Here is an 11,018-nt window from a genome sequence, read left to right on the forward strand (position 1 = left end):
CGTGTTTATCTTGCTCCACACTAGTTTTCACTATGGGATGGATGGAAGCTGACATGACTTAGAGGTTTAGAAAAAGAATCATCTGTATTTGTGGATAAAACTGACTAAACTGATTATTCAGGTGTTTAGGTAACCAAAATAATTAGCTTGTCTTTTAAACAGTTGTTATGAAATCTCATGCTTTTTTTGTGAGATCTTTTTTTTCTGAAGGAAAATTCTCATTCCTTTAAAGTTTTAACACCTATATACAGTTTTCTTCTTCTGAACTCTTTCTTCACAGATTAGTGTCTTTTTATATATATTTACACAGATGACTCCAGAAAGATGCTTCTAGTGCCCTCTGCTGTCTGACTGGAGCAACAGCTTGGTAAAGCAGAACTTTTTTTTTTTTCTAATGCACTAAAGTGCATGCAATTCTGTCAACATCTGCTTGAGAAGATAAGTTTAAATTTCAAGACCAAAATGTGGGAACAAAAGGTGCCAACCTTTGTATTCTGGGGTGCTACTAATAGAAATCCTTATCAGAGGGAACACATTTACTCCCATTTAAAGCTGACCTTACCTGCCAGGACCATCTGTGTGGCCTGACATCCTCTCCTGCCACCACCCTGCTCAGCACAGGAGGACGGGTGGGGAGGCCCCATCCGTACTCTGAGACAGGCTTAATATGACCGGAAACAAAACGGATCAAAAACATATATATATGTTTAAATTACATTTTATACATACGAGACACAGTATGTTCAGTAGTAAATATCCAAGCTCAAAGGAGCTGGCAAAAACTTGAACTGGTTTTGCTAATGATGTATAACAGTATAATTATGTATACATTATGTTTTTATTACTGATACATTTCCTGGAACAAAAGGAAATGCACATCATTCCTTTATTGTTGTTTCTTTTTGGAAAATTGACAGTTCAATAAAAAAACGAACATACTAAAATGACAGAGAACAAAGCAATGAAAGTAGAATCTTTTTATTTGTTTTTTGTTCCTTATGTATCTTTTTTTGGGTGTGCATGCACTGGTTTCGGTTCTTGACCATAAAAGAGACAGAGATAGAGAGAGGTAGAGAAGCCCTTGTGTCTTCTGGTTAATTTGACCCGAAGGCCACGGGAGGGTTAAACGCTGATCTTATCAATAGGCCATCATTGCCTGTGAATAAAAATCATTGAGACGTGTTAGGTTAAAAAAAAAACAAAGTTTTACATGAGGTTATTTAGTGCCAGTTTCTGGAGCTTACAGAGTTGATCCAGTCTATGTAGGAGCTGACTTGGGTGAAGACAGTGGGCTTCTTGGGGAAGTTGCAGCTGAGACCAGAGCCAAAGCTGACGATTCCATGAACCTCCCAGGTTCCGCCAGCGTTCTGACAGTTCAGAGGACCGCCAGAGTCTCCCTGAATCATAAAGTGACAGAAAAACATACAATCTGTGAACGAAGGCACTCTTCAGTTATTACTTACACCTGATGTTTTTGAGAGAAGCATGGCACTTAAAAAAGAAAGCTATTATGTTTTTTTTTCTTCTGTTTATTTATGAAAATGGCTTTTTTTTGTTTATCAAACAGGTAATTTACTGTCAGGTTTGGAAAAGAAAACTTGCCAGCCTTCACATCTGAGAAACTAATATTGTCAAATATGGTCAAATCAACCTAGTGATTATGACCAAAATTACTGACAACTAGCTTTGTTTCTGAGGTTGCACTTTGTCTGAAATAGTTTGCCTTAAATGTATATAGAACTGACTGAAACCAATAAAAAAGGAGGGGAAAAAATAGATGCAAATTATTGTGTTCAGTTTTCGGGGGGATTTGTATGATGTATTTTCTCACTGCTATGTAAAATGACAGTCACTGTTGTTTTAGACTCACATTGCACCCAGATACAACTCCATCTCCACCTGCGCAGACCATGGTTTCTGTCACCTGGAAGCCCCACCAGTCAGATTTGCTGCAGGTTGCGTGGTCCACCACTGGCAGCATAGCCTGCTGCAGGATGTCAGCGATGGGACCACCGGCTGGGAAGGAAGATCCAAATAAGTTCAGGTAAAAAAAAGAGGGTGCCAAAAAAACATCCACTGCCTTATTTCAGAATAGAAGGCCAATTAGCTGGAAAATAAATAAATAAATAAATCAATAAGTAAGGTGTTTACTCACTGTAGATACGACCCCACCCAGTGACATAGCAGGATTCGTTATGGGGGAGGATGAAGCCATCAGCAGGAAGACAAGAAGCCTTGATTGTGTCAGAAAACTGAACAGGGGACTCTAGTTTGATCAGGGCGATGTCGTTGCTGCAGCACAAGGACATCAAACGACATCAGTATTCAACTTGGTTTACTTCCTGTTCTTAGACATACCTTGTGTACTGTATTTGTAAATTACCGAATGAACAGAGGGTTCCATTTCTCATGCACGATGATGTTGGAGGTGCCCATACTCACAGTACCTTGCTCTGTTTCCTTCAGGTTGTGCTTTCCCATGACCACTGCGTACTCCCTGCCTTTGCTACAAGTTGCCCAATCAGAAGCGGCAGAGGACTTCAGCAGGTGACACAACAAACTGAACATTCAGCACACATATTTATATTTCACTGCTGAGTTCTTAGAGTCTGTACTTTACTGTTTTATACCTGATACAGTGAGCAGCAGTCAGGACCCACTGGTTTGAGATCAGAGTACCTCCACAGGTGTGTCTGAACTCACCGTTGCTCTTGTACTGCAGGGAAATCTGAAAAACACGTGAGAATTCATTGGATTATCTTTTATGTTAAATTACTTTCATTGTTTTGTTTTTTTTTTTGTTATGGTATAGTGCTAAATTTTTATAGTTTGTGAGACAATGTGTCCTCATTAAAAGTCCTGAAGTCCTTCTTGAGTATAAATTTATGTTCATGATGAACTAAACAGATTCCAACTTTTCTTTTGACCATCTTTGTTTTTTTTTTTTTTTTTTGCCTTTTCAAGATTTTAAATGAAATTTTGAAAAGTTTTTATTTCAATATAGCCATACAAAATAGCTTTTTGCCTCTTTTAATTTTAGTTTTACCAGTGTAATGTTGCATATATTTAGGTGTTTCCTTTTCTAGTTTAAAAGTTTTCATTCCTTTTGTAAAGCACCTTTTTTTCTCCTGGAAAAGTATTGCATAAACCTTTTGCTTTCATGTTATTAGATCAAATTATTTTTTTCATTTAAACTTTACTTTTTTCTGTTAACATTTTCCTTTGACTAAAAAATTCCCATTTAGAGGTTTAATTTTTACCTGCCATGGCCAGCTGTTAGGCTTGGCATCTTCACCTCCAACCACTCGGCTCACCACAGGAGCGAAGGTGGGTGTGCCGCACCCATAAGCTGAGGAAATGTTTAAAAAGAAAGCTCCAAATTTGATCACACAGAGGTTTCATGTGACTTTTTTCTTTTAGCAAAACGATTCTTACCACCAGCAACAAGCAGAGCAAGCACCACGAACTTCATCATGTCTGTATCTCCACACTTTCAAGTAAATATGACATATTTATACCTTTCACGTTGTTATGTAACCTGAAAAAAAAAAACAAAAAAACTGTATCTAACTTATGGAAATTTACACTGTGAGAAATGTTAACAGAAGGGTGGAGTTAAATGGACACCCAAAGTAGCAGATGTCAACAGAAATACAAGGCCAAGGCCAAAGTGTTCACAAGTTTTTTTTTAGTTTTTTTTTATATGCTTGTCAGTGGACAGGATTTTAATTTAGTGAGCTGAAGTTCCTGCGAAAAATCCAAGTCTATAACAAATGCAGCTGCTTCTACTCAAAGCCCCCCTATGTTTGTGAATATATTAGTAAACATTAATATATCAAAATAATTATTTTAACTGTATGGAACTGATGTTTAACATGTTTAACTTCCTTTGCATACATACACACACACACACACACACACACACACACACACACACACACACACACACACACACACACATATATGTATCACTTAAGTACTATTTTCTCTGTGTATTTTTACCCACATTTAAATCAAATTAAACACATTATATTCAGAAGTTATGAAGTGTTTATATGTTGGGGTTACTATTTTGTACCAGCTGCAAGCAAAACAACAGAAACTGGGGAACTGGGATGCAGCAGCTGCAGAAGAGGGTAAATTTCTAATTTTAACAGCAAACAAAATGCTGCTAAATAAGAAGTGAATAATAGAAGGACAGTATCCTGAGTCCCTACCTGGTCCCAGCTGGATCAAAAGTTGGATCAAAGTCCAAACAAATCAGAAAAGGCAAGTTACCAATAATAAAAAAGCAGACTTTTAATGAAGCAGATTCTGTGACATGACTGGAAGTTCTCAATAATTTTATTGCTATTCAAGAACCCACAAGCTTTACTTTGATAGGATTTTAAAATAAAAATTTAAAGTGATACAGGAATGAATAAAATGGCACAAAAAACATTATTTTACCACAAAAAAGTTTAAAGTTAACAGTCCTGATCACACCAGGAAGCATCTGGGTGGTTCTCACGCAGGTACTGCGGAGGTAGGAAAGATATGGCGTATTTAGGGATATCTTTGTTCTTATCTTCAAGGTTAAATTGTTTTTCCCACCAAGTTTTCCTGACTCGGCTGGAATAAATCCTAAATAACACGTCTGATATTTGCAAAGTAATGCACTATATAAAGAGGTACAAGTCCCAGTGGAAGTCACAGACAGTCACGATGAAGTTTCTGATCTTGGCTTTTTTTGTCGCCGGAGGTAAGATGAAGGAACTTCTCTGACTGAAAAATTACATGTGATGCTGAGCAGCTTAAAAATGAGATCAGTGTTATAACTGCTGGTGTTAGGACACTGTGATGAACTGCGATATATATATATTTTTAATGTTGTCTTTCAGCCTACGGCTGTGGTCTGCCTACCTTTCCCCCCATCCTCTCCAGGGTGGTTGGTGGAGATGATGCCCGTGAGAGCAGCTGGCCCTGGCAGGTATTCACCCTTCAGACTAGCTTTCAAAATTAATTGTCTTTCTAAAAACATAAAACATGTGTGTGTTGTTGCCCTCAGGTGTCTCTGCAGTACAGAAGTGGTAGCTCCTTCTACCACACTTGTGGTGGCACTCTGATCTCTGACCAGTGGGTCCTCACTGCTGCTCACTGCATCGGGTAAAAAACATACATTTATTCTCAATAACTGAGATGGATTTAAAAATTAAAAGTTAAAGAAGGCTTGACCAGATGAAAATAAATACTACTGATGAGAGACAAAGCATAGAGCACTGCAGAAAAGAAAGTATTTATTAAGGTGGATTAGAAAGATAGAGTTAAAACTGAAGATATTTCTGTACCATGTATAGTTGAGCACATTCCTGAATAATGCAGATACAAAGTAGTGTGTGGTCATTTATATCTCTATGTTTAATCAATAAAATGAAATAAAAAAAAGCATAACAGCTAGGAATACTTTAACAGCAATCGTTCTCATGAAATAATGATGACAGTAGTTTACTAAATCGAGCGCACCTCTTTCTGTCTTTTTTTTTTGTGACAAAATAGAAGTTACACCTACAGAGTCTATCTGGGAAAACACAACCTGAATGTTAACGAGCCTGATTCCATTGCCATCAGCCCCGCCAAGATCGTTGTCCACCCTAACTGGGACTCCTACAGAATCCGGTACGAATAATGTAGCTGACCCTACAGAGCAAGCAGGATGTTGTGCTGCTGGAACTATTTATCCGTGATGCTACTTCTCCTTGCTGCCAATATAAATGTTGCATTTGTATTCCCTCTCCAGTAATGACATCGCCCTGATCAAGCTGCCAACTCCCGTCAAACTGTCAGACAGCATCATGCCTGCCTGTCTGCCCAGCTCCGGAGAAATCCTGCCTCACAATGCTCCCTGCTACGTCACCGGCTGGGGACGCCTCTGGAGTAAGTTCTGATGGCAAAATAAGAGTAAAGATGCATCCAGTACGCAAGGCCAAAGCAGTAACTTCCATTCCCATATGTGTCGTATAATCAATGTTCCTGTAAAGCTGGCGTTACACTGAGGTTAATTATAAATCTTTATCTCACTTGCCATGAGCTTGATCAAAGCTGAAGGGGTCAGATTTGGTTTGGAGCTCCCTTATAATTAACTTTTACATAACCTTCATTATTGCAGAAGGTTATCAGGATAAAGTTTACATATAAACACATTAGTTGACCAAAGTTTTATACACAGTGCAAAAATCCAAGCCATTTGTACAATATGACTCAAATTTGTTTCTTTTTGATTGGTGGTATGTGACAGAAGCTGTGCCAAAAAAAAAAAAAAAAAAATTAGCAAAACTAAAATCAAAGACTAACCTTAGTGAAATGGGTTTGAATATAGTGGTGTAAGCTTCATCTGTTAACCTGAACATCTTGTTTTTTAATAAAGCTGGGGGACCCATCGCTGACGTCCTGCAGCAGGCCCTCCTCCCAGTCGTCGATCACTCCACCTGCAGCAGGTATGACTGGTGGGGCAGTCTGGTCACCACCAGCATGATCTGTGCTGGAGGAGACGGAGAGCTGGCTAGCTGCAACGTAAGTCAGACCGCCTAAATTTAGCAAACTTTAGATTATTTTTCCATGACAGTTCTGAACGAGCTCTCACCTAACTCACTACAAACACGACCTGTTTGTTGTCCTTCAGGGAGACTCTGGCGGTCCCCTGAACTGTCAGAACTCTGATGGCTCCTGGGACGTCCACGGAGTGGTGAGCTTTGGCTCCAGCATGGGCTGCAACTACCCCAAGAAACCGTCTGTCTTCACTAGAGTTAGTGCCTACACCAGCTGGATGAGCAATGTGAGTAGTTACTCTAGATATTTGTTTATGAGACCGCGTTACATGCAGATGTTAATTTTAGTCTCAGGCTCACTGGATCTAGCTATAAATCTTTCTGAAAATTTAGTGTTAAAGACAATGAAAAGTACAAACCAATTACAGTTAAAACAAGATGCTCTGTGAAGTGAGAAAAAAATATATTTTTGCTTATTTTTCCAGGTGATGACCACCAACTAAGATGAATTGGTAATCAACACAGTTGGTTGTTTCAGTTGATAATAAAAGAATGAAATAATGCAGTGACTCTGAGTGTTTGAATCAGACTCCAAAACCTTCAGTTTGCTCAGTCCTATTCACTATTACCTACATATTTAAACGATCTGGTCCTCTCAAATTCATGCATTTATATTCTATCCCAGTTGCCTACAGATAAAGGAGATTTTAATCTATCCCATTTGATGTTTTGTGAAGAGGTGGGGAGCGCAGAGAGACAATCACGCACGATTGCACTCATTCCTTTGATCAATTTAAAATCATAGATTTGCCTAACATACAAGGTTGTGAGATTAAATGGGAAGACAAAGGGAAATCCACACATAAACGGGAGGATGTGTTTAAAAAAGTATATAAAAATTACGCAGTTACAACACAAACGTACAAACAAAAAAAATAAGAACAACATCTAAAAACAGTGTCCACAAACATACAATTCCATGTGGAAAGTAATACTTAATCTTAGTCTTATTTCTCCCTCTTGTCTTGTCAATACTTAGCTGTAGTCATCTTTGCTGTTCTAATCAGTGGCACACTTTTAAGAGCCGCACAGACTCTTACAAAGTCAGCAAGGAGATTCCCACACTGAAAACGGAATAACTACACAAGCACGAGCACATCCATTTTTTCAATTATGTACACGCTTTAATGTAAAGTCTTCCGGAGTGTTCTGAATGGCTTCAAGTGGAAGAATGGGTGCTGAGTGTTTCCTCTCCCTGCCTCCATCCGCTTTACCCTTCCTGTGAGAAACAGTTATGCATAATGGACCAGTGTGTCCGCTAACAGTAAACAGTATTACTATAAAATTCCCCAAACAAACATAGGAAAAGGTTTGAATAAACAGCAACTGTCAGAGGAACAACTTCAGGGGTTCCTGTGAGGTCTTCTGAATATATTGGGTTAAAAATAGAAGCTGAGCTGTCAGAGTCCATTTATGATTCCACTGATAAACCAATAGCTGATTTAAGCAGCAAGCAATGAAAACATTCACAAACAAATCAGCAAAATTACAAGAACTTGTAAACTGTAGTAATAAAGTACCTCTGTATTCAGTTAGATTTTGCTTTTCTTTTGCTTACTCTGTTACTTGTGTATCAGCTGACTGTACAAAATATGAAATAATAATATGAAAGGGGATTTAACCAGTGGTGGGCCGTCAGGGGCAGCAAGGCCTTCTCTGCTGGCCTAACATAACCAGAAATCATCATAATTATGATAAAGATTAATTTAACTTTTAATTTACTTTCCAAGATATCTAAAAGTATTCATATTCTCTTCGTGTCATATTATGCTCCTTCCAGTGCTGTTGTTTTTAGGTTAGAGTTTTTATCCAATCAGAATTCAGCTATTTTATGTTGCCAGAGGCTGTATGAAATCTGCCCGGGCCTTCAGAACCGTCAGTGCTGGCGTCTGTGCGCTGTAAGTCAACGGCCAAATATTGTTGATAGACAGTTGCGATAGCCAATCAGATCACAAGCTGGCCTCACGTTGAACGTGACATTAACGCATCCTGTGATTGGATATGGATACTTCCGAGTTTAAGCCGCGGCAAAGCTATGCAGATCAACAGAGTCACACCCTGAACTGTTACTGGTAAAAACTTTTTTAACCCACCATGGCCGAAGGAGAGCAACACGTTGATTTGGTTGCTGATTTACCAGCAAGGCTGTTTTCAAGACGAACTTTTCAAGAGAAGCTAGCTCTCGTTAGAGCTCGGTGTCGGCTAGCTAACCGACCCCGAGCTAGCTAACCTGTCACAGAATGGATTTTGTGTTGAAATAATTGTTTTGGGGGACACAGCCGTTTTGGTGAGTGCAAACATTTTATTTATTTTATTCTAATTTTTTTTTTTTTTAGTTTTGACTGTAGCATACCATATATGTTTTAATTGCTGATGCGGGTTTGTTATATTTTTAAAATGCGCCGGATAAAAGCCCATTTTGTACACAACTGAGGTGATGTAATGCCAATTAGTGCTTAAGTGTGTTTCGAACTACTCTCCAATCCTGGTGTTATAAATGCTGGCATAATGAAAGGTATTTATTGACAAAGTTGGACATCACTGAAGGCCTAAATGCATTGCCGGCCACTGGATTTAACCCATATCCCACATGGCAAAATCCCTGTGTTGGCCTCATATTAAAACTTTTGATCATCATACAAACATGCATAAATCGTGTTTTCATCATAAATTCTGCCTGGGATCACAGGGAGACAATAATATGACTTGGAAACGCCATATTTCAGCTCTGATCGATCACTTGCATCCTGATAACTGCAAGAGGAAAATCTTGATTGCTTCTGGAGACTGTTGCTTCTCATAATTTTGCTTATTTTTTTTCTAACTAATGTACCTATTGCTCCACATTATCTTTATGTCTTAAGCTTTATCTTTAAGTGGCAGTGGGTTAAAGTTGACTAAAGTCAAGTATTTAAGTACAAACATATTTAAATAATGACAAGAGATGTGAAATTTTGTTGAATTGATGCTTACGCTTTTAGGTCAATAGAAAACTTGCACAGGCTTTGAATTGGTTATTTACTAATTTAATATTAAGGTGAAACTTTTTTTTCAGCTTAGTTTGTGTTTTAAAAAACTAGAAATGATACAGAAAGGTACAAAGTCACATAGTTCTTCTTGGGACAAAAAAAACCTTATTAACACAAAATGTTTTGGAGCAAAGTTCTTTCAAAACATAGTAACCGATCCCTCTTATTGAGTGGTTTTAAATTTCCTGAGCTTGTATTTAAACATATAGTAGAGAAGACACTCACTCACTAAAATAAACAAGGGCTTTTAATATTCATAAGAAGGATGGATACTACAAAAAAAACTAATTTTACATATCCATCATGGACCACCTTCCCCCAGGAACAGCCACATAATTAACAGAAATCATTATGATTCCCACCACTGTCTAATGCTTTCATACTTTGTTGCAGATTATTTAGTCAAAACCCCAATTACTGTTTTGTCTTCTGCCAAAAAGGATCTCATTTATAATCTTGATGTCACACAGTAGTTATTAACGGAGAACTGCAACTCCCCTGTTTAGCTCCAGGCCTTCATTTGCATGTTAATTATCATTAGCAACACAAGAAAACACATCAAATAAGCAACCTTATCTTTCACTGCTCTTTCACTAACATTACCAATTTAACTTGCTAGTATTATAACTTGAGACTTGAAACATACCCATTGGTTGTTCACACTTTGCTTACAAGGTCTTTTCCAGTTGAAACAATATTTACTTTTAGTGACTTAATGCACTTGGCCAAGATTTGCCGGTTGATAAGATGTTCGCCCCATAATTATTAAATTTCTCAGCAATAAGTTTTGTTTAGCTGAATGGTTGAACAAAAGATTTTTGACAGCTTTGGTGTTGGATGATGAAAGATGAAGGCTTTTACGTGTGAGGCATCCTTTTAAACTTTTACTCTTTAAATAAAAAAAATAAACATTCCCAAAACATTCTTTGGAACCTTGGTAGCAAAAGCACTTTTTTTCATATAGTTTACACTAAAACCCTGCTCACAAGATTTAAGAGAAAGTAATAGAGATATACATGCAGTGCTCTGACTTGACAACTTGCTTGTAATGTATAAAAATTGAAAATTAATTTACATTTATTTTGTGTTTTCATGTAGTTGTTAGCATTTTCTAGCACTAGGCTCATTGAGGAAATATTTTGGCCCTAAAAAAATAGGCATGATAAAAGTGTGATGATTTGATTGGAGCTAAAACAATAAAGGTCATTAATTGGTTCCATGTTTGTTTGTTTGTTTGTTTGTTTTTTCACAGAACATTTATCAGTTGCATTTATTTTTGTCTTTATTAATGAAAATAAGAAACTAGAAATCGATGCTTGAAATATAAGTTCAACAAGTTTTTTATTTTTTTTGGAGTACTGATTTTTGCCACAAGGTGGTGACAGAGTACTGTTTTATAACCATC

The 11,018-nt window shown here is 37.6% G+C and overlaps 2 protein-coding genes across 2 annotated transcripts; one reads left to right on the plus strand and one right to left on the minus strand.

Moving 5' to 3' along the window:
- Window positions 1-962: 962 nt before the first annotated feature.
- LOC108236824 (chymotrypsin-like elastase family member 2A) lies at window positions 963-3,515 on the minus strand. The gene is made up of 8 exons (XM_017417819.2): window positions 3,436-3,515; window positions 3,261-3,349; window positions 2,631-2,728; window positions 2,384-2,506; window positions 2,156-2,292; window positions 1,871-2,016; window positions 1,245-1,397; window positions 963-1,156 (listed from the first exon to the last, which is right to left on the minus strand). Exons 1-8 carry the CDS (start codon window positions 3,473-3,475, stop codon window positions 1,139-1,141), a joined length of 804 nt encoding a protein of 267 aa, XP_017273308.1. The 5' UTR covers window positions 3,476-3,515; the 3' UTR covers window positions 963-1,138.
- Window positions 3,516-4,614: 1,099 nt separating this feature from the next.
- On the plus strand, window positions 4,615-7,087 carry LOC108236825 (chymotrypsin-like elastase family member 2A). The gene is made up of 8 exons (XM_017417820.3): window positions 4,615-4,741; window positions 4,881-4,969; window positions 5,048-5,145; window positions 5,536-5,655; window positions 5,777-5,913; window positions 6,404-6,549; window positions 6,659-6,811; window positions 7,010-7,087. Exons 1-8 carry the CDS (start codon window positions 4,654-4,656, stop codon window positions 7,025-7,027), a joined length of 849 nt encoding a protein of 282 aa, XP_017273309.2. The 5' UTR covers window positions 4,615-4,653; the 3' UTR covers window positions 7,028-7,087.
- The last annotated feature ends 3,931 nt before the right edge of the window (window positions 7,088-11,018 follow it).

Source organism: Kryptolebias marmoratus, linkage group LG8 (assembly GCF_001649575.2).
Source record: "Kryptolebias marmoratus isolate JLee-2015 linkage group LG8, ASM164957v2, whole genome shotgun sequence".
Lineage (NCBI taxonomy): Eukaryota > Metazoa > Chordata > Actinopteri > Cyprinodontiformes > Rivulidae > Kryptolebias > Kryptolebias marmoratus.

What these genes read in the sequence shown, in the direction of transcription:
- LOC108236825 (XM_017417820.3), top strand. Translation starts at nt 4,654, where the DNA reads ATGCACTATATAAAGAGGTACAAGTCCCAGTGGAAGTCACAGACAGTC. An exon ending in GGCTTTTTTTGTCGCCGGAG is followed by an intron (nt 4,742 to 4,880) that starts GTAAGATGAAGG and finishes GTTGTCTTTCAG; the next exon opens with CCTACGGCTGTGGTCTGCCT. An exon ending in TGGGACTCCTACAGAATCCG is followed by an intron (nt 5,656 to 5,776) that starts GTACGAATAATG and finishes TTCCCTCTCCAG; the next exon opens with TAATGACATCGCCCTGATCA.
- LOC108236824 (XM_017417819.2), bottom strand. Translation starts at nt 3,475, where the DNA reads ATGATGAAGTTCGTGGTGCTTGCTCTGCTTGTTGCTGGTG. An exon ending in CTAACAGCTGGCCATGGCAG is followed by an intron (nt 2,729 to 3,260) that starts GTAAAAATTAAA and finishes CGTGTTTTTCAG; the next exon opens with ATTTCCCTGCAGTACAAGAG. An exon ending in TGGAACCCTCTGTTCATTCG is followed by an intron (nt 2,293 to 2,383) that starts GTAATTTACAAA and finishes CTTGTGCTGCAG; the next exon opens with CAACGACATCGCCCTGATCA.